The sequence below is a fragment of the Gavialis gangeticus genome, unplaced genomic scaffold (assembly GCF_001723915.1).
Source record: "Gavialis gangeticus isolate Ggan-Ray unplaced genomic scaffold, GavGan_comp1, whole genome shotgun sequence".
Lineage (NCBI taxonomy): Eukaryota > Metazoa > Chordata > Crocodylia > Gavialidae > Gavialis > Gavialis gangeticus.
The window spans coordinates 3,682,051-3,704,399 of NW_017729012.1; the positions used below are offsets into that span (position 1 = coordinate 3,682,051).

Here is a 22,349-nt window from a genome sequence, read left to right on the forward strand (position 1 = left end):
CGGGCAGCTGAGCCAGGCCCGCGCGGAGCCTGCCCCCCCACCCCCCTCGCAGGCCGCCCGTGGCGGGACATGGCGGCCCACAAGCCGGTGGAGTGGGTGCAGGCCGTGGTCAACCGCTTCGACGAGCAGGTGGGGTCGGTCCCCCCGGCCCCTTCTCTCCCGCTTCCCCCCTGTCCCGCTTCCCCCTCATGCCCGGGGCCGGGGCCCCTCTCCTTTGTCACATCAGTGGCCGGGCCGGGGTGGTGGTCAGCCTGGGCTTTGCTCTTGTCCCTTCCCCCCATCCTCCTCCTCCTCCTCCTCTTCATCATCATTTTTGTGGCTAATATCCATCCATTTCTCCCAAACGAGGAGCCGAGAGGCATCGGGTGACTGCCTCGGCAGCACTGAGATTTGCTTCCGCCCCCTCCCCAAGATATGTCATCTGCACGTAACGGGGGTGAGGTTGGTTGGCTGATTTTTGATTCGGCTCTTTTTTTGCTACACCGGAGAGGGGGCGCTTTTGTGTTGCGGAGGCCTAACGTGTCCCCTTCATCTTAAAAAAGAAAAGATGAGGTAGACTCTGGAGGGCAGGTTTGGTTCGTCCGCTCCGGCCCCAGGTAGAGCTGTGTGGCCTGTAAAAATAGGATGTCCTTGCTACTTTTTCAATCAAAAAGTGATCAGCCCAGTTAATTTGGGGACAGAAAAGTTGAGCTTTTCTACCTGGATTGTTCGACAGTTCCAAAAGATGCTGTTTTTTTTGATAACAGTGACATGTTTTTGAGCCTGCCTTTTGCTGGCTTGTCTTGAATCACAGAGCATTTTTCCACCTGTCAGTTGAAAAGGACCAGCGGTGCTAGTTCTGCTCCCAGTAACGCCAGGAAACGTTTCTTTGTGTACTGGTGTGAGAAGACCTTCGGCTTTGCCATCAGCTTCGTTGTTGGAACTGGGCTTGCCAACATCTGGTAGGAGTTAAGCCCTTGAGCTTTTTAAATAGAAGTGTCTTCTTATATGCTTTATGGAATAATTAAGGGTCAATGCATAGGGAAGGAAGGGTCCTTTCCTGCTTTCAAAGAAACGAAGCCCTTTGGATTGCGAGTTACAGAGAAAATATTCAGTAAATGCGATATCGATGATCCTAGTAGCCTGCTAGCTTGCACAATAGATGTTTTAGTAGCAGTACTGTGGTCCGTTCATTGAGTAATTCCTATCTATACTAACCGGAGTCGAGTCTCAGTGTTAAACCATTTAGTGGGTCAAGCAGCGAGGAAGGGACTGTTCTCCTTGTATTTTGAAACTTTTGTTACGTACTGAATTGGTCTCTTGTTCCACTTCATTTTATTTACTTCATCTTGCAAGCTCTCGTCATATTTCCTCCCTTCTGCTGCACCCACTCTCGAGAGCAGCCTTTGTGATGGGAAGGTGACTCTGGGATTCAGTTCAGAGCAAACCTGCCGGGTTATTCTGACACCCTTATGTTTTCTCCTAATGTACTACTTTTGAACGGGCATGTTCTACTCCCCTAAACTGTTACTAAAATAGATGTGTGAATGATGAGCCAATAATGATGTAAAAGTGGGGAGCTATTTCCTTGTTGCATCATTGACTGCAGTTTCAATTACTTTGACGCATGCTGTTACATTCCCCACTTCTCTTCTTTACTGGGCTGGTTATGCATTTTCACATTTCCCCGCTCGTAATGTCTGTACTCCTAAGTGCAGAACCGTGGTGTGAGCCCTGAGGGAGCCGAGCTAGCAGTGCATGTAATACTGAGTGTATTTCTCACCAAATTAAGAGTGGAAACAATTGTTTGCTGTTGCTTTTAGAAACAGAAAAGTATTTTGTCATTCACTTAGGTGGCATGGTTTAGAAAGTACCAAAATAGAATTGCTGAAGGTTATAGTTACTAGACAGTCTTTCTCTTTGTTTATCCAAGTTTTTCAATTATTCTAAGGTGAAACAACAAGTTGAGTACAGGCTAATCTGTATTGAACAACAACCAACATCGGTGGGAACCAGTTTGCTCTTGGCTATTCTTGTTTGTTTTGACAAATGCTGCATTAACTGGCATACCCTTTGTGCGTATGATTCTGTGTATTTACATGACCAGCAAATATGGGTTTACATTGTAGCAAACAACATTTTCCCCCTAATCCAAAATGTGACTTCCTGTCAAAAATGTTGCAACTAGCTGACAAGTTTTCCCGCAATCCAAAACATCACTTCCTGGCAAAAATGTGACACTCTTGTCAGCTAGTTACCCCAAGCACGGTAATGGAAGTCCCTATTACTTGAATCATTTAAAATTTGACTGCATTAAGTGCTCACAGATGCAAGGAAAAAGGGCCCCAATCCTTTACAGTCAGTAGGATCTGCTATGACCTCAGTCAGGAGTATCAAAACTCATCTGATCTCATGGGCTGAAGTGCCTGCAGACTGGCCCCAAGTGGGCAGGTCTTGCAGTACCTGCCCCAGACTGGCCCTGCACAGAAACTGTGTGCAGTGAGTGTCCTGGACTGGCCCCATATGCAGCATGTGAGGCCAGTCCATGAGGCATGTGGACCACTCCAAAACACATGGGCAGCAGCAGTGGCTGTTTGACAGTGCTCCAAGGGCTGTATCTTTGACACCTGTGACCTAAATGATTCTGTGATGCCCGTTAAGGAAAGAAAATGTTTATGTGGCTTTCAGTTAAAGGGATGTTGTTACATTAATTAGGGTCCACATTTAAAAACATTTTTTTATCAAAATAATGATAAAAAAAAAATCACTAGTAATGTTTCATTTAGCTTAAATTGAAATGCAAAGTTTTGTTTTAAAGCAAATGTCTTTCTGAAATGCATGAAATTGGTTGGCAAGCCAAGAATCTGAGATTGAAACTGATTGTAAATAAAGAGAATCTGACTGTGATTTCACTTAGAATTTAAGAGGACTGCTTTCTTCATGCTAAAAGGAAACTTTATCGGAAGGCAGAAAATCTGTGCACCTCTCGGAGTCCTTGTGTGGAAGGCCTTTGCCTGCCCCCACTAAAGGGGAGTGGACTCTGATCCAGCGTCCGAGTCATGTCTTTGAACTAAAACCATGTACAAAACAAAACTGTGTGTTGCTGATTGTAAGACTGACAGATTCCCACAGGAACTAAGGACCATCACACATCTTCCCACCTTCTGCTCCAAATACAAGGTAAACTAATTCAATCTTACCTCCTTTGACACGGGCATAGAGCAGTGCATAGACTAAAAGAAGAAAACAAAACAGAAAAACTGAATGCTTCCAAAACAAAACCGTGCTGCAGGCTGTGTAGATAAATACACATTTGTTTACAATATATGCCCTTAAGTTACACTTTTTCTAGTGTTAGTAAGAAATGAACCAAATGGCCTATTTTCTGCAAGCAGTCTGAAATCTATCAATGTATTATAGTGCAAGAGTGTTTTGCTTCACCATGTGGTCTTAGGGCCTGATCCAGTATGTCTCCAGTCTATGGAATGACTCCAATTGACTTGGCTGACGTTTGGTTCTGGCTCAGGAACCAACACCAACTGAAGGAAGGAAGGGTGCTTTATCTCTCTTCCTATTTCTGTTCAGAACACCCCATCTTCCAACTTGTTTTTCAGTGTCTCTCTCTGGAAAGGAAGTAAGCAGGTGGATCTGGATGCTTTTCAGGTTGGGTATTGCTAGCTTTGCACTGGAAGTTTTGTTTCCAGATCTCAGGGGTTTACCCTTGGATGAAGTCTTTGGAGTTGAGGCTTGAATGTGCTGATTTCTATATAGTAGGCTGCTGAATTTTTTTAGGAGTTTCTTTGTTTTTCTCTATTGAACTGTCTGATCCTTTTGAACGGAATGAAGCACTCGTCTCTTTAGGGAGGGCATATACTTGCATGAGAATAATGTTATTTTTCTGAATGCTGAATATTTGTGTTCCTTCTGAAAAATTGTTTGGTTTTGTGGTTGAGAATTCAAATGTTTGTAGTTCAGAGCCTGTGGCAGGTTGTTTGGCCTGTTGAGTTTTAAATCCTTGACACTTAAGGGGTGACTTTTTCATCGGAAGTGTTATTGAACTTCATACATGTCCCAGGAGCACTGAAAATAAAGACAATTTTTTGCTAAAGAGCATTCTTTTAGCTAAAGAGAACTAGGTTTACTTTGTGTTTATTGTAGTGGAAATGCCCTTGATTCTTTGTTTTACCTCTGTCAATGGTCAGAATGGGTTATTTTGCAAATGATCAAGTGCATTGGGGCTACCAGTTGCTAACCAATGTCCTGAACACTTTAGGAAAAGACTTCCTGCCTTTGTATATTCAAATTAGAGTAATTGGAGCGCATACTAATGTTTCTTTGCCACACTTAGGAAAGAGACTCATTTTTCTTAAATTACATCTACAAACCGTGGAAGAGTCATTTGACTGAGGTTTCAAAGGATAAAGGCACTTCAGTTATTGAAGGGATACCACTCCCAAAGACACTACAATCTCTCCTACTGTTAGAAACCACACTACTTTCCACAGTGCAACAGCTACATAATTCTGTTTAATGCCTACTTTTCAGTCTGAAAGCCAGTTGTAGGATGTAACTATAGAGATCTTAAGTGTGTGGGTTTTTTTTAAAATGCTTTTTTCTGTTTTGTAAGTGCCAAAAATCTAATTCCTTGTTTTTCACTATTAAATTACCTGGTCCTTTTGAAGGGGATGAAACACTCCTTTACATTAGGAAGACAGGTAAGAGTTTCAGGATATAGGGAAGGTGTTGATTTTACTTTAAAGTTCAGTATGGCAGACCCTCTGGTTGATGACATGGTAGAGACAAAGTTGGCTGGATGGTCTGAGGCTACCAGACATTATTGCAGAGCAGTTAATAATTTATAGCGTAGTAATGCATAGAGCTTTCAATAAATTAACATGTACCATTTTGTAAGGATGTGGAGGAGGTTTTGAAATATTATTTTTAGGTTGCCGGTAGCTGACTGTTTGCTATCAATTAATGAATCAAGCCCTTTTTTTTTTTCTTAAGCATATTTTTGTGAAGGGTTTTTAAACTCTTAGTTTTTTGTGAGGTCAGAGTTGGAAGAACTTCATATCACTTTGGCAACCAGTAAGGGGAATTCACTTCTCTTAGATAACTAATATGAGAGAAATCTATTGAAGGCTTAGTTTAGAATAGATGGGTAAGTAGATTGCTATAGTTTATATGTTCTGATATTTTCTTGGTTCCATTCTCAAATGCTTTTCAAAATTCACATGTTGTGTTGTCTGCCTTTTAGAAATAGGAAGATGAAAAAAGGATTGAAGTTTAATGTACCATCAGGGAGTTGTGCGCTAGCTCCAGGGCTGGTCCAGATTGGGCCATGCTGGAGCCAGCACACAGGACTTATCTGGTAGGGTGCTGTGTACAGTGTGTACCCAATGCCAGCCCCTTTGCTGCATGCAGTGTGTGTGGCTAATCCAGCTTGCACACAGGGTGCAGTATTTCCTGGTCCCACTCAAGGGCTTCTGTTGCATAGCAGCTGGGGCTGGCATGGCATGCGTGCTTCAACTGGAGCCCTGCTGGATCAGCTCTTGCTTTGGTGCTGGTTAGGGCCAGGGTTGGTCTGGAGGGGAGCTATATGCAGTGTGTTCCTTGTGCCAACCCCTGTGCTGCAAGCAAGGGTCCAGCCCACTCCTGGCCTGCAGCACAAGCTCCAGAGCAGGGCCAATGTGCACTGCATATGGCAACAGGGCCAGCATGGGGAGTATATCGCACCCGGTGCCCCACTAGACTGGTCCTGTACCTTAGCTCCAGTACTGCCTGATCCAGCCTGCAGACCATCCCAGAGATCTTCAAGGTTTGACACCCCCAGTATGGACTAATTAAATTACTGATATAATGATATGGTTCAATTAATCCAAAAACTCCTTATAAAGCACAGCTTCCCAAACTTGATCTCAGTGTGACGGCATTTCCTCAGCATGGCCTCTCAATCCCAACCCACAGCCCCCCACCCCCGTGACCCCATCTGCTGATGTTGTGACCCCATTTGGGGTTGTGACCCACAGTTTGGGAACTGCTGGTGCAGAGCATCCCTCAGATTAAAACATAATAATGATGCTTCTTACACAGTTTTACTTCCCTCATTCAAATCAGTGAAGCCCGCTGCTGCATCAGCTCAGATTACTGTCTTCCTTTAGATTTATGACCTTCCGATCCTTTTCCATTTTGTTGTTACTAGGTTAAACTGAGTCTTGAATTCATCCACTTTGTAGCCTAGAGGAGTACAAAACAGTGCATGTATTCATAGTTTTGGGATATGGCCTGATTATTTGTGTATCATCTTTTAACTTTTTTGTGACAGTAATTAAAATAAATGTAATGCAGGAATCCTGTCCTTTTTAAATAAAATGTTTTAATTGTAGGCATTTTGTTTTGCTTATTCCTTCAGTATCGTATTAATATATATATTAGTGCTACGGTTATCGTTTTGTTGCTCTTTGCTCTTTTTAACAAGACTGCAGAGGAACAGCACAATACCCTTATTTTGAATTGCATTCAAGGGTGTCACTAATAGGTTTATACAAAAGCATAATACAAGTGTCTGTGCATATCCTATTTTTTAATGGTAGTATTAAGAGTAACACTGCTTTAAGGCATTGTTGCTACAGTGGCTCTTGTGGTAAGAAGCTCCAAAAGATATATCATACATTGCCTCTTTAGTACAAAGGCATATAAAACCAGATCTGTGGCATGAAATATCTTTTGAACGTTTTGAGACGCTTCTGAAATATTGTGCCATTTAGTAAGATGGGACTTTTCTGCTGTTGCCTGCAAATCTGGAAGTTCAAATAAAGATTGCCAATAACTCTGAGTTATTAATTAAGTGATCTACCTCACATTGATTGTGTTACAAAAAAAATTGGTCTTTACAAAATTAGTAACGACTTTTTTTTTAAATATCAGCACTTGTGTACTCTGGTCTTGTTTGTAGTTCTTCACGTCATCGACTTTATTGAGATGGCTGAGAATGAACATTCTGACAGTGGATGGAAAGATGAATATAAATTTAAATTCATTTTTTTTGCTTAGCTTATAATAGAATGCACAGGTAAAAGATATTGCTAACCTATCATTTCTTGCATGTTGTAAAAGTGATGAGTTTGCAGTGTTGTCATTGTAAATTACATCAATAATGATCAAGTGTTGTTTGTATGGTGGCGTTCAAGTTATCTTCCTGAGCAAGTTCATAAGCACTTAAAGTTCATAAACTTGCATACATTTATAAGATTTTGCAGAACCTGGGCCTTTAACCAGCAGTACTTGCTTTACAAGGCTTAAAATGTGTAAACTTCTATGTTACATGTATTTTTCAATAAGAAATTAGGCAATGGTTCTACTTCCGCTTGGGATTTATCTTGGGATATGGCAGACTCTTTTGGTGGTTGGTGTTTTGTTTTTTTTTTAGTTACTCCATATTGGCAACATTATAACCAACAGCAAAATTTGACCTAATGAGAACTTTCCTATTTTAATCCTTAGCTTGAGGTAATTCATGGTTTTTTTTAATTAATTTGTTTGTACGAGTTCTGCAAAATATGTATCTTTCTAATGCTGGACAAAATGCAGTCAGCTAAGAGTACCAGCATAATGAAGAGTCAGTTTTTTTATAGGAGGAATCACTCCAGAATCAATATTCACTTAAAGTATTCATGAGTCAGAAACATTTTTTTGGTCACTTCCAGTGTTTAAAATGTAACCATCTCTTTTGGAAGGGGGAATCTATATTAAATTGATTTTAATGCAGATTCTAATTGTCAGGTAACTTGAGACTCCTGTAAAATATTTGCGCTGAAAAGTGAACATCCATACAAAATAGCATTCTTCTATTTTTACAGGTTGCTATATGCATATTCATGTTAGAGTTACCATACAGTCATTTTCTGTCAGATTTTGTTAATGTGAGAAAGTAGCTGCATATACCTGAATTCCCATGTGAGCAGGATTTAGTTCTGGGTTACGGAAATGAAACAAACGCACACACAAAAAAAGCTTAACCAGCTTTGGAAATTGTAGTCTCACAGTTAGCTTTGGGAGGTGGGAGTGAGAGAGAGTTGCACAGAAAAGAGGAATTTCTCTGCACTAGGCAGTTCAATATTCTTCTTCATTTTCCTTTATACCGGCTTAGTCTCTGCTGGCATTCAGACCCCAAGAACTACAGTGACATCTGCTATCAAGTCAGGCTGTGGTACAGCTGTTGAACAGTTATTCCAAAAAAAAGTCTGCAGTACAATTCTGGGTCAGGATCACTGGACAGGATAGCCATAACCTTCATGACCAAGTTCCTTTGGATTTAAAAACAGCTTTTGATGGCTAGCTCAGGTCAATCTCATTATAACTGTATTAAAAGGAAGTTTATACATTTTAATATAACAAACTAAGTGTTAAGATGCTACAGCTTTTCATTAAAAGCTGACCCCAAACCTTTAGTGCTTCCTAGTGATTTAAGCACATGTAAACTGCTTGGACTTTTCCCTTTAGCTGCTCTTAAACTCTGTGGGTTTTCTTAAAGAGAGTGGGCTTCCAGTTCAGATAATCTTTCGGTGCATCTCTTTGAACCATCGATGTGTTTTCAGGATATAAGTTTACAGAATGTTCTAGTGGGATCTAGTTAAAACCAGAAGAAAGTAACACTTTAAATATTTGACATTTTTGTAATTAGTGATCCTTAGGGCCTACTCAAAACCTAAATAGTGCGTGTGATTTGTAAACACAGATGATGTGCTGATTGCGTTCTTGTTTCCCTAATCTGTTGACTCTTTTTAAAACATAAAGTGAATTTCAACAAAGGCCTTCTTTCCACATTTTAATGTGGTCTCATGGCTTGTAACCAACTGACTCTGGTAAACTGCACACAAGGGAAATGATTGGGCTGTGACCTTAGAAGAATTTACTGAGTGCAGCTTGAAACAAAGTGTCTAGTGTTCACAGAGTAGGATTAATATGTTTTGTCAAATTGCTCCAAGTCTTATCTTTGGTGGAATAGTTGCCTCTGAAGTCTAACTTTTGCTACTTGATGTAAAAGATCCTTCTTGACGGTCTTCTTTCTGCATCAAGCTGGGAGAAACTTTAGAAAGATTTATTTTTTTGAATGTATTGTCACAAAATATAACTTTCATTAATCTACATATCAGGCATGCAGAGAAGATGGGAGAAAACAGATGCATCTTGCAACTGAGCACCTGAATTGAATCATTCACAGAGTATAGGCATTGATAAGTTGAATTGCAATGTATATAGAAGCGAAATGCCCTTTGAGCTCTCATCACAGAAATACTCACTGACAGGCTTTTGGGACCGATACTGTGTCTTTGTATGACTTTGTGCCTAGCTCAGTGAAGCTCCAGATTGGAGTCTGAGTGCTACTGAAGTACAAATAGGACTTACATTTTGTAACAAGAATAATTAAGGGTAAAAGATATAGCTGGCAACAAACATAGCAAAAGAATCCCTCTTCAATAGCTGTGTAGTATATGAAGGTTAGCAATGCTTTTTTAGGGGTAAATTCAGCTCCTGAGGATCTAAAGTTGGTTTTTATTGCTTGTTTGTTTTTCATACTTGGTTTGAGAGGAACAGTTGTTTCAAGAATAGTGCTGGAAATTATGTAACATTTTTAGATTGCACTATTTCAGCGACACTGCTGAAACTTTTTGCACTTAGGAACTCTCTTTCATGCTCTCCATCTTACTATAGAGCCTCTCATTTTATCACCCATGCTTTGCGTTTGGTGTTGATATTTCATTAGCACTGGGAGGGCCCAATGAAGAAGAATCCCAGGTTTTTGGGCTAGGTGCTATGCAGGCACATACCTAGTTTTCCATTAGCTTTCCCTTCCCAACAGTTGGGATTGTCACTTCTAATACCAACAGCTTTAGCAGCTGTTGGTTACCTGTTAATATTTGCTGTACACCCTACATTTCAACTTGTGTGGAGGCTTGAAATGCACGGTCTGTCCACTGACTCATAATCGTCTTCATGGGCAATTGCTTTTTATGTTTCTTGTTCCTCCTCTAAGACTTAAAATTCTATTTTTATGGTAGAGTTTGAGTGCCGTTGTAGCTGCGATGGTCGAGGAAATGTGTGAGGTGAGGATTGTGGGTGACATCTATTACTGAACTGACTGCATAGTTGGACTAGATGTAGACAAGCTATCCAGTGCAGTGCTTTTGAATGAAGAAGAATGCACTGCATCCTTTTTATTATTATGAATGATTGTTTCTAAATGGAAACGTTCTGTAGGACTGCGGTTACTTATTCATTTGGTTTGCGTGTCACAATAAGAGATTCCTTAGCAGACAGACAGAGGAAGTAAAACAATCTTATATAGAAGTAAGATACTGTGCTAACTTACTGTAAGGTTGCCTTTTTTAGAATCTTCTAAAGTTTTCTCTGCTGCTTTTCTCCTGTAAAAATGTCAGTCTCTATCTTGCTGTACAGATGTTAATAATACTCCTTTTTATTTGCAGCTTCCAATAAAAGCTGGCCAACAGAATACCCACACCAGAGTCAGCACAGAGCATAACAAGGAATGCCTCATAAACATTTCCAAGTACAAGTTTTCCCTGGTCATAAGTGGTCTCACTAATATCTTAAAAAATGTTAATAATATGGTAAGTTCTTTTTGTTTTTGTTTGGATTTATCAAAAACTTTGGAATGTCTGGTCTGAAATGTGAGTCAAATTGCTGCTACGTGTTGTGCAGTCAGTAGGTTCTGGGTCCCCTTCCAGTTTCTCAACTTTAACTGCAGTAAAACTTACCAACAGAATTGAAAGTAGTAGTAATATGCATATTGCATGTGAGGATGATGAGCTAGGTATGGCAACAGAGTCTGAGAGAAGAAGGGTAGTGATACTATATTCATTAGTACCTTTTTGGTTATCCATTGAGATAATGGATGATAAAGGATATATTACTATTTGAGAGGTACAACTAAGCATGTTGCACTACCCCGTGTTTGTAAGCAGTATGTGGACATGCACTCTCCAAATCATTGGAATATGTAGTGTAAATAATACTTGGTCAGTGAGAACTGGTTCTCTTCAGCATGCCAGCTAACTGAAAAAGCACCCCAATAACATTGGGAGAGGAGAAGGACAGTTGCTCAAAGCTAGTGAGAACCTGGCAAGATGGGAGTTTTTCTGTTCACTCTTGTCAGAAACAGCATCTAAAACGTGGACATAAGTCTCTTTAGTTTCTGCTCACATGTTCTGGCATAAGCATTTCCTGCAGTCAATTGCAGGTGGCGTTGTCATTAATTACACCCCCCAAAAAAGAGCTGAACAAGTTTATCAGTTAAGAACCATTAAGGAAAAGGTTTGAGGTTGTCTAATAGTAGCACTAAAGAGTGAATCTCCTGAGCTCATCCCTTACAGGCCAGTAGAGAAGAAAAACAAGTGAAGATGGGAGTGGAGTATATCCTCCACAGTTCGTCCTGTGTTGTTGACATTTGATTTAGCTCAGTTGCATAGAGGCATAGATGCTAGGGTCGGAAGGGACCTCAACAGATCATCGAGTCCGATCCCCTGCCTGGCTAGGAAAGAGTGCCGGAGTCAGATGACTCCAGCCAGATGCCTATTCAGCCTTCTCTTAAAGACCCCCAAGGTAGGGGAGAGCAGCACTTCTGTTGGAAGCTGTCACGGGGCGGGCCCTAGGAGCGGCCTTGATCCCGCCAGCGCCCCCTGCCGTGCCAAATTAGGAGATCCAGCACCCTCTGATTCTCGCCCGCCACGTCTTTGATGATATATAATTTAATATGGGAGGCTGCCTTTGATCTCCTAGTTCTGGGTGTTATAATTGTCCGGGCTCCTACCCTCTACGGGTGACCTGGTGCACCCCGGCCTTATGGGCTATGCGTGCCTCCTCCCTCCCCTTCAGCACGCCCCAAGCCTTGCAGCTGTTCCGGACGTTGTCTGGTCAGTTGTGCCTTACCTGGCACCTTGGGCTTATTACGCAACCCACCCCCTTCCTCGGGCGCCACTGGGCTTCTCACGCAACCTACACCCCTTGCTCTAGCGCCCCTGTGTTCGCTAGCCCTCGCCCCTCTCTGGGGCCTACTCCTGTGTTCGCCCTTCTTCGGGCTCTGTTGCACGTGTCGGCCCGCCTCGGGCCTCCACCCGTGCGCTTGCCCTACTCCAGGCTTGTAATCGCGCTTCTCGCGCCCTCGCCCTTCTCTGGGGCTTGTCCCGCACTTCTTGCGCTGCGCTCTCTCTGGGGCCTATGTCCACGCCTCTCGCGCTCGCCCTCTCTGGGCCTATGTCCGCGCCTCTCGTGCTTGCTGTCGCTGGGGCCTGTCCCAATATGCGCTTCTCGCGCTGCGCCCTCTCTGGGGCCTATATCCGTGCCTCTCGCGCTGCGCCCTCGCTGGGCCTATGTCCGCGCCTCTTGCGCTCTTGTTGTACAAGCCCAGTCGTGCCCCTTCTGGGGTTCGGCTAGCATACTTGCCCTCTTCAGGCTTTCACCCGCACGCTCTGGCCCTGCCTCGGACCTCTAACCGCGTGCCTGCCCTACTCCGGCCTCATACACTCACCCACACGCAGACCTATACACGCGCTCTCCGTGCTGTCGCCCTCTCTGGGTTCTGTACCCCGTTCAACCGCACTCGGGGCTCAGGTGGCCCGTAGCTGTGCCTGGCCCCTGACCCTTCTCGGGGTCCTTCGCCCTACTGGGCCGAATACCGCCCTCACGGGCTGGGGCCTCAACCCCCACACACCGCACCGCCCCGGTGCCACACAGCCGTGCCTCCCCGGCACTACTCTGTGCCCCAAACAGGGCACCCAGGAACCCCCAGGCTACTGGGGATCTCCTGTGAGGCCTCCTCACACCCCTGCAGCCTCACCCGGTCCTCCAGTGATTTACACAACGAACTAAACAAAAGCCTCCCCCTCCGGGGCTCCAATGACTTCTCGAAACAACAGCACACGAAGCCTCTCGGCTCTAACATCACCTGAAGCCAACCCGGCTGTAACCCAAAATGAGCCTACCGGCTATAACTCCACGCCGCGCGCTCTCCTTCAGGCCTCCCTGTCAGAGGCCTCTCCTTCCCAGGCCATTCTGCAGGCACTCAGGCGGTCAAGCAATGACGCTGGTCTGCTCTGCTCAGCTCTATAGCAGAGCTGTTGCTTCTCCGGCTGCCAGGTGGTAACCGCCCTGCTCTGTTTCTCAGCAGAGCTCCTGCTTCTCAAGCTGCTAGATGGTAACTCCTAGCCAGGCTTCGGCCTGGCTGTTTATATAAGGCCAGGCCCTGCCCTTGGCGGTCAGCTGACCCGCTCAGCTGCCTTAGCAACTCTCACCTGCTGCCCCGGTGATTGGCAGCTCAGCCCATATTACCACCGCCAGTAGCAGGCACCCTAGTGCCCTGCTACAGAAGCCCATTCCAAATTTTGGCCACCCTTACCGTGAAGAAGTTTTTCCTGATGTCTAGCCTAAACCTGCTGTCAGTTTGTGACCATTGTTCCTTGTTATCCCAAGAGGCGCCCTGGCGAACAGAACATTTCCAGTACCTTGCTGCGTCCCCCTAATGAAGTCAAAGTCACTGATGAAGACACTGAAGAGTACGGGTCCATGGACCAAGCCATGTGGGACCCCAAGTTGTTCTTGGTTGGGTCAGGGATCTCATTAATGTTGAATTCTTGAGGGCAACAAGTTGGAGTAAAAGAGTGGGAGAAAGGGGTTCCAAAGGACCTCCCTTCCAATTTCCCGAAACATGTCCTTAAACGCAAAGGTTTAACATTACATGAATGGTCTCCATCGATGCTCAGTTTGTCTGAGGAGCAGCAAAATGCACAATAAATTCACTTCCAAAAAAAATCCGCTAGAGCATTATTGGATCCCCTTGTTCATTAATATTAACAATGGAAGCATCTTTGCTGGTGCCTGATACCAGAGGAAGGAAGGGAAAAAAAAACTAGTGGTAAAAGTATTAATTATGGTCAAAAGTGTTTATTCGAGGAAAAATAAAAACTGCCTTTTTGCTGGCCAAATGTGGAGTTTGAGGAGCCTTTTAAGAGGAGAGCGATGAAATAAAACACCTTTCGTGGGGGAATACGTTCCAAATACTAGGAATCATCATCATAAACTTGATTGCTTGCTAACTGTCACTGCTTGGGTGGATTTGCAAAAAGGCAGGTGATAATGCCAGCTTGCGTACTTGTTAGAAAGAGATAGAAAGGACAGCAAAAGCTTGCAGTGTTAAAAGCCATAGAAACTAATGGGGCCAGCAAATAAATCAGCTGCCCACTCTACATATTAGTAATGTGCGGAGGATAAAAATCTTCCATAATTTACCTAAGTTAGCTCAAATCAGAGAGCGAAAACATGCTGCTTTGCAGGGAGTGAACAGTAAGCAACCTAAAATCCTACCTGTTATCGTCATTCAGAGGGAATTACAATTAAACCTCCTGGGCATGAGGAAATGTGTTGATGTTTGAGGTTATTGTAGGATAAACTAGGGTGCAAACTATAGAGCTAGAAGACACATTTTTGTACTGTTTGTGTAGCTTTTCAGGGAAACGGCATAACTGAATTTATTAACCCAAGTTGATGCTAAATGAATGCTTCCTGAAAGTCCTTACTTGCTTTAAAGTACAGGCAGGAAGAAATGTGTCTCCTCATCAGTGTCCTATATCAAACAGCAAGGATTGGGCTTTTCCATGATTAAATAAGAGATGCCTGCTCATTCAGCAGCTAATACTTTTCAAGGATTCCTCCATCAGTCAGGAAACTCCAGTAGACTGTAGTGTCATCATAGTCCAGATCTGGAAGAAAGATCTAGTTAGAAGACCTTGTTCTCTCCAAAAATCTATAGCTATTTGAACTAACCTTTCAGGCAACTTTAAATATAACATGAGAATGTAGTGTTCTAGCTACAGACAATGGTACCAGTTGTATTTTTGGGTATCCTTTCTCTGCTTTGTTCTTCTGTTCCAGTCCAAATATTGACATAATTGGCCATTGGAGCTGGTAGTGAAATCAGATGCTAGCGTAAATACCTGACAGATGGAGTCTTGCGTCCCAGATTTAAAATGCAGCATCTGCTTTTAGGTTCTAGTATTATGTGAACTTTTTCCTGTGGGTCTGTGCTAAATTTTGCAGCAGTTGAACCACTGAGAAGCCACAGATCTGTGGAAGCTCAGTTGTGTTAGGTGACATTGGCAGTGAAGTAAAGCACTGAAGAAATGAAAAGATGAACAGTATTAGGTACTAGATTAACTTCCAGGGAAGTGTAGCCTTTGTTGTTTGGCTGGATTTGGGGTTCATGAAAGTGAGGGGCTGGCTGGGCTCCCCACTTCAATTGCTAGTTCACCTCCAGGCATGCTGTTCTATGGTTCTCTTGGTGCAATACAAGTTAATCATGTCAGAACTGTTGTGATACTTTTGGGTAGCAGTTAAGATATAGCTGTTAATTTCCTTTTGTTTGTCCTATTTCCAAGTTTGTACCCAGAGCTCTGAAGGTTGATAGGCTACGACATAAACTTATTGTGCTACCTAACCGCCACCCACCTCTAATTTTTAGCATAATCTACATGTTATACATCTGAGCTAAATCTGCATCTTTTCTTCTAGAGGATATTTGGAGAAGCTGCTGAAAAGAATTTGTATCTCTCTCAGCTGATTATATTGGATACACTGGAAAAATGTCTTGCAGGGGTGAGTTGTCGTTAACCCTAAGTTTGTAAATCCAATGTAAACAGAAAGCAGAAGTGATACATAGGGTTGTGTGCTAGCTGCTACTAAAATTGGAAGCAATTTGTCGCATAACAGGATAGCTACTAATGTTAGAAAAAAAAACTCCTGTGCATTGAAATGTTAGTGCAAGTGATAAAATAAGAATGAACTGTCAAATGTTTTGTCTCCTTCCTAATATGTAGTAGGTAACTATGATTAAAAATGTCTCAATTTTCAACTTAAGGAGCCCAAAAAGCTTTCAAAACTGACCTGCCCCCTGCTTCCTCCTCTTGCAGAACTCTTAATGCTACTGCTTTTTTCTCTGTGGCAATTCGTATGAAAAATGAGTAGCAAACAGCTCAACTAAAACCAACTGTTGTGTTCATGAGTGACAGACTTTGGTGTAGAAACAGATCCTAGTGTGAAGTTTCTACTGGATCTGCGTATGTGGAAAGTTTCTGAGTAGGTTAACCAACAAAATAATAAAATCCTTTCATGTCACAATTCAGACAGTATAAAAAATTAAAGGGTAGCTTTACAATCAATGTAGAGTAGTACATAGATTAAATGAAAATAAAAATCCTTATTAAAGTTTATGGAAGCCCACTTTTCTTAAATGAGGCAGAGGTTTCTTGCAACTTCATTAGTTGATGTAATTTTATTTTGGTTTGTGTAACTGTATACACAGACAGAAACCTTTGCTATCACCATACTAAAGATTACTTTTGCAGGTGTTTCCTAGTTTACATTAGTTAACCTTGTAGAAAATTCCAGTGGGAGTCCAGTCTTGAGGTTTCCACAGAAACTTTCATATGTCATTCAAATCTGTGCTGAGAGGCACTTTGCTTTTACCTTTGGGATATAAACAGTTGTACAGTTCTTTCTGCAAAGTTGTATAATTGCAAAGACAAACTTTAGCTTGGGTGAAATCTTTGAGTTTCTACTTTATTCCTTTAACTAGAAAGGGATTGCTTTTGACCTCAGTATGGATGGATGTAATGAAATCATCTAAGCTTGCAATTCTGTTGTGCCAGCTTTAAAAGATCTTTCACTTTAAACACACTAGGATTTGATTTGTCAATGTAGTAAGTACTTCTATTCAACATAAATGCTCTGTTTCAAATGCATGAACAATGAGATATAGGTAAATGCACATCACAGAGTAGGTTTCAACTTTAAGTCCATAATGTATTTTTCCTTACTTTTCTTCCTGTAATGTTTTGTGCTTTAGACTTGTCAAACTTTCCTGAATTCTTTTCTTTAAAGGGTACACACCCCAAAATCCAAATTTTTGGAAAGCCCAGTGTTCTTCATGTACATGATGACATTTCTTTTAACAGCTTAAAATTGTACTGAATGCCTCTTGCTTTGTCAGTTCAAATAAGCAGTTTGAGCCAGTATACATTTAATAAGATGGCAAAGTTGTATAAAAAGAGAGTAGTGTTCTGTGATGTCTTCAGACATTTCTTGCTTAATGTTTCATCAAGTTCTCATGGCAACAAGACTCAGGTCAACCGAGTGGGAGTGGCTGCAACTTCCCAATTCCCTATTGTAAATTCATTGGTAGAATTTTAGAAAGCTTTAAATACTGACGCTTCTGTCAAGACTGGTTCTTAGTAGAGCAGAGTTGCACTTCACATTCTTTGTAAAATAGTTTCCTTGTCTCATACTGTGCAAATTGGGGAAAAAGGATTTTCTCCTACAGGAAGGTCTAGCCATCCTCATCCTTGTCTGGATTCATACCGTGAGTCAGTAGGGTAGCACCCTCTTTTCTGTCTACTCTTCTCTCCCTATGGAGCAGCCAAAAAACTGAGAGAGTACTTGGGGTGGGCGAGGTTGGGTGGAGGGAAGGGTTAGGTTTTCATCTTATCCTCATTAGCTGAGCAAGGATCACTCAGTTGCCTTCCTCCTGTGTGTTATGCAGGTTGAAGTGGCCTTGGGGACCATTTCAGTCCTGTTAAGTGTCCAGAGGCTGAACCCTCTCTCTGCAGAGGGAGTTGATCCTTTGAAGCATTCAGATTTTTTGCTTGAGAAATTTTTGATAATCCAGTCAATACTTAATGGTACTAAGCAACTAACTGGGACTCACAGCTTCTAGAAACATACCTGCAAAGGTAAAGTAGTGTGTATAAAGCAAGAGGTTCAGATTTCTCCCTTGGATGGCAGTGACTAGATAACATTTCTACATGTAAAGCTACACAATGGAGTTTCAGGAAATCTTAACAAGATGTTTCTAATTTAGCAACCAAAGGACACCATGCGGCTAGATGAGACGATGCTGGTCAAACAGTTGCTGCCAGAAATATGCCACTTTATCCACACCTTCCGTGAAGGAAACCAACACGCAGCCGAGCTTCGCAATTCTGCCTCTGGGGTTCTTTTCTCTCTCAGCTGCAATAACTTTAATGCCGTCTTTAGCCGCATTTCCACCAGGTGAGTGCTTGGATGGTATAGCTTATGCAGTGGGTTAGAAATTTATCAGCTACTATAACAATTGTTTGGATTTAATCTACAGAGTTGAAAATAAAGCTCTGCCGTGAACTGCAGGTTTTCTGATCTGGAAAATATTAAAACTCTCTTAAATGCTAGTGGGGTATTTGTGTTTAACTAGAAAGTTAATTGCCTGAATAAAATTCCTTTCTTGTTCCAGAACTTAGCTTAACTTTCAAATGATAAAAAGTTACCTTTATAGCTGATTTTCTGCATGCTAGATTAATTTATTTTTAGACACAGAACCTTAGAGAAATAGCGCTGGAAGGGACCTCAGGAGGTCATTTTGTCTAAGCCTCTTGAAGACGGGAACGTTTCTGCCTAAAACATCTTAGTCAAGTGTTTGTCTAATCTTGCACTTAAAACTTTCAGTGATGGGGACTCCACATCTCCAGGCAATCTGCTCCAGCGCTTAATCGCCTTCATGGTTAGACATTTCTTCCTGATATCCTAATGCATATCCCTTGTAATTTAAGCCACTTCTTATTGTCTCCTGTGGACATGGGAAATAGCTGATTACCATCCTCTTTGTAACAACCATTTTGGTTCATGAAGATTGTTATCAAATCACATTCAGTTTTTTCTTCTTTAGACTTAAATAATCCCAGTTCTTCCAGTCTATCCTTGTTTGTATTCTAGATCTCTAATTTTTGGTTCCTTTCCTCTGCCCTTTTTACAAGTTAACCTTAGCATTGGTGCCTTTGTCCTTTGCAAGCCCACGAAGGTTGCCTAGTAAACTTTTCTTGAGGCAGTGGTTTTAGGTACTTTTGAAACTTGTGTGAAACGGCTTAACGCTTACCTGTGTAGGATGTTTATAACCAGGAAGAGGTCTGTTAAAATTGGATCCTGTGCTACCTTGCTCCTGTTGGACAGCAACAAATGTGCCAGTTTGAGCTATTTTGATACAGTCTACTTGAAATAAGAAATTGTGCACCCTATATAATTAGACCTTCCAGAACATTTGAAAGGAGGTGCATTCCCATTTCAGAAAACTAACTAGGTAAACATTTAATTCACTGAAATCTCATTTTTTCCTCAAATGTGAAAGGGTTTTAATAGCCTTAGTTTTAAGGACCTAGACTTGGCATTCAGCATGGAGGATGTGGTTTTTGCTAAGTGAGTGGATTACATTCAATTTCTTATGCAGTAGGAAATAATTCTTCCCATGTATTACACAGGCAACAGTTAACCTAGTCTTGCATATAGTGCTTTAATCTGTATTTGTTCATACATCTGTGGTATAGTTTAGAGGTTGTGCTCTGAAAGCTTTTTTTTTACTCCTTGCTTGGTTTTGAAATTGAAGGTTAGCTTTTAAATTGGACTTCACTTTTTTCCCCCACACAATCCTGTCTTTCACTTCAACCTGGCTAGCACAGAAATGGTTAAACATTTGGCCAATTGTTGCTGATCTCCACAGGGGTCAGCCTGCCAACAGTTAACATTGCTGATCTTTTGACCTGTGCTTCCTGTTTAGGCATATTTCTAGGCCTTGTACAGCAGCTGGGGGATTTTTGGCATGTAAAGCACATCATCAGGGACCTTCCCATTCCCAGCGTGGGCTGTTAAATTTTCCCCATATTGATGAAATGAAGACTGCTTTTGTGTGTAGTGCTAGAAATCACATATCATGTCAAATACACATCTGTAGCTTTGGAACAGACCATGGCCATACTTAACGTGCAGGAACATATGATTTAGTTATTAGGACTTTGTGATCTGGGACGGTGTTTAGTAAGTCATCATCGAAAAACGAGGGAAGAAATTTACCAACTTATCACTGTGCTTAAACTGATGTGATTAAAACAAATTGAGTTTCACTAGGGACAAGAAAACCTGGCCCTCCCTTTAGTTGAAGAGGGCTGCTACAGGTCCCTTAGGACCCAATGAGTGCTGGTGATTATTGTCCAGATGTTCTAGCTCAAGTATAAAGCAAGATATTTGCTCTTCAGGGATGTTGGCCTAAAGGCTTCATCAGCCAGGAAGGTTGGTACTTTTAAGTGAAAGGCAATATTGATTGCATCTATAGCATAGTAAATAGCTAGAGGACATAGGGTAAAATGCTGTTGTAAATATGCATATCAACAGATGGTGTTGGAAGCTGGCTAATAGCTTGGAGTGTTGAGCATTTAATCTCTGAAACAATTTTTTCTAAGACAATGAAAGGAAAATATTGTATAAAATATTGAAATATTGAAAGTTTTACTTTCAATTCCTGAGTCTGACTAAGTTCCATTTAAGAGTCAGGAGAGGATCCTGTCCTTATGCCTTTAATATTCACAGGTTTAACACTGTAGAAATGAACACATCAGTCACTGCTGACACCATTTGTTTTGGTAAGTTACTGTTCATATTTTTAGATTACAGGAGATGACTGTGTGCTCGGAAGATAATGCTGATGTTCACGATATTGAACTCTTACAGTACATCAGTGTGGACTGTGCAAAACTAAAACGACTATTGCAAGGTAGGCTGAGATCTGAACCTGTATCTGTAAAGGCTGATCTACATAATTTTATGCTGCTAGACCTGGGTATAGTTAAATCGGTGCATCTGTATTTGCATAAAGGTGCTTGTTGCTATGGGTCTTACTGTGTATATCGGTTTCGAAATAATGTCATGTGCTAAAGCCGTTAACGTTATAATTTGTTTAAAGGTTTAAAAAAACTCCAGATATTTGGCCCTTTAGATACCTTATTAGGACGAATTAATACATACGCTACACTTGTTTTGAAGGAAAAACCCTTTTAACAAATACTGAAATATTTTATTGTTTCAGAGACAGTGTTTAAGTTTAAAGCCCTAAAGAAAGTAGCTCAACTGGCTGTTATTAACAGTCTTGAAAAGGCAAGTATTTTACCATTGTTATATTTGGGCCTGAATTTTTTCACATTGTTCCTCAATTATTGATTTGAAGGCTCATTCTATCTTTTAATTTGGGAACCTGTAAAGCAGCATAGTTTACACAGCAAATCATCTGTTTTGACACCTCTAACTTACAGGAAAGTTATCGTTTTTTGGGTGGGTGGTGAAATTAAATGACACTATAAAAACAGTGCCTGCTGACTCTGAAGGGTAGAATAACATCTCTTTGCCCCTAGAAATTGATTTCCTAAATTGAATTTATTTTTTAAACTGATGGTTACATATGCTTAAAGATGTGTGTTGCCTTGTCTCTTGTAGGCATTTTGGAATTGGGTGGAGAACTATCCTGATGAATTCACTAAACTGTACCAGACACCACAGACTGATATGGCTGGTAAGGAATAACCAGCCACTTGAATATGTAGTTTTTGAAGGCTGATGTGGATTGGTCAGGTTAAGTTGTTGCTGTCCCCCCCCTGTTTACTTTGAGAATTAGCAACGTCAATGAATTTTGACTGCGCCTTGCTTTTGGGGCAGAAGAGATGCTTTTTTGTCTCCTTTGGCAGTACAAAAAAAGATGTATGCTTGCTTGTTTCTCTGACCCACAAGTGGAAGTGGGTGGTAAGAGCTGGGGTCTGGATGTTTTCCTTTAGACCTTTATTTTAGTGCACATAAGTAAACAACACAAGAATGCAAAGTGTACCTTGTAAACATATAATAATGGCTTTACAAATACACGTTAGACCCTGATACAGGGAAAGTATGCCATCCTGACCTCAGAATGGGTACTTAGACCTTTTGTGTTAAGTCTCTTCTTGAATAGGAATAGATCAAAGCACATGTGTAAATGCTTTCCAAATTCATAACAGCCCAGTGTAGCCACAATGGCAAGCTCAGACATGGTTGCAAAACACAACTGTTTCCTCTGTGTAGACCAATCCAGGCTACTTCCCATCTGTGTTTTGTTTTTTCCCTTTCTACCTCATCCTCAAACTTCGTGTCAGGTTTTCTGCATATACGGATACTCAGGGGATCCTTTTAGTTTCCATTTATTCCATAGGAAAAGTATGGGTTTGAACTCTGAATACAGGTCAAAGGATCTGTTGCTTATGTATGCACATGTTAATATTTATGGCTGCTTGCAGACATTAAAAAACCCAAAAAATGGCACTTGACTTTAAATCTGGCATGTTCCCATGCTGGGCCCAGCATATGCCCAGAAGAGGCAGCGTGTTAGGTGGACTTGGCTAAACTGATGTCTATACAGGTCGGGTGCTTTTGTGGGGCTGTTTGGGTGCTTTCATAGTTTCTAGGGTCGGAAGGGACCTGAGCAG

The 22,349-nt window shown here is 41.7% G+C and overlaps 1 protein-coding gene across 3 annotated transcripts in view; it reads left to right on the plus strand.

The window, feature by feature from the left end:
* The first annotated feature begins 24 nt into the window (after positions 1-24).
* Positions 25-22,349, plus strand: part of NF1 (neurofibromin 1) — a 197,194-nt gene continuing 174,869 nt past the window's right edge. For 2 of the 3 annotated variants that reach the window (XM_019511058.1, XM_019511059.1), the window contains exons 1-7: positions 26-129; positions 10,467-10,610; positions 15,562-15,645; positions 17,906-18,096; positions 20,511-20,617; positions 20,930-20,997; positions 21,334-21,409. In XM_019511058.1, the coding sequence (XP_019366603.1) occupies positions 70-129; positions 10,467-10,610; positions 15,562-15,645; positions 17,906-18,096; positions 20,511-20,617; positions 20,930-20,997; positions 21,334-21,409 (730 nt within the window). In that variant the 5' untranslated portion in view covers positions 26-69. Of the gene's footprint in view, positions 130-10,466; positions 10,611-15,561; positions 15,646-17,905; positions 18,097-20,510; positions 20,618-20,929; positions 20,998-21,333; positions 21,410-22,349 lie in introns of all 3 variants that reach the window. The other variant, XM_019511060.1, reaches the window with a different exon arrangement.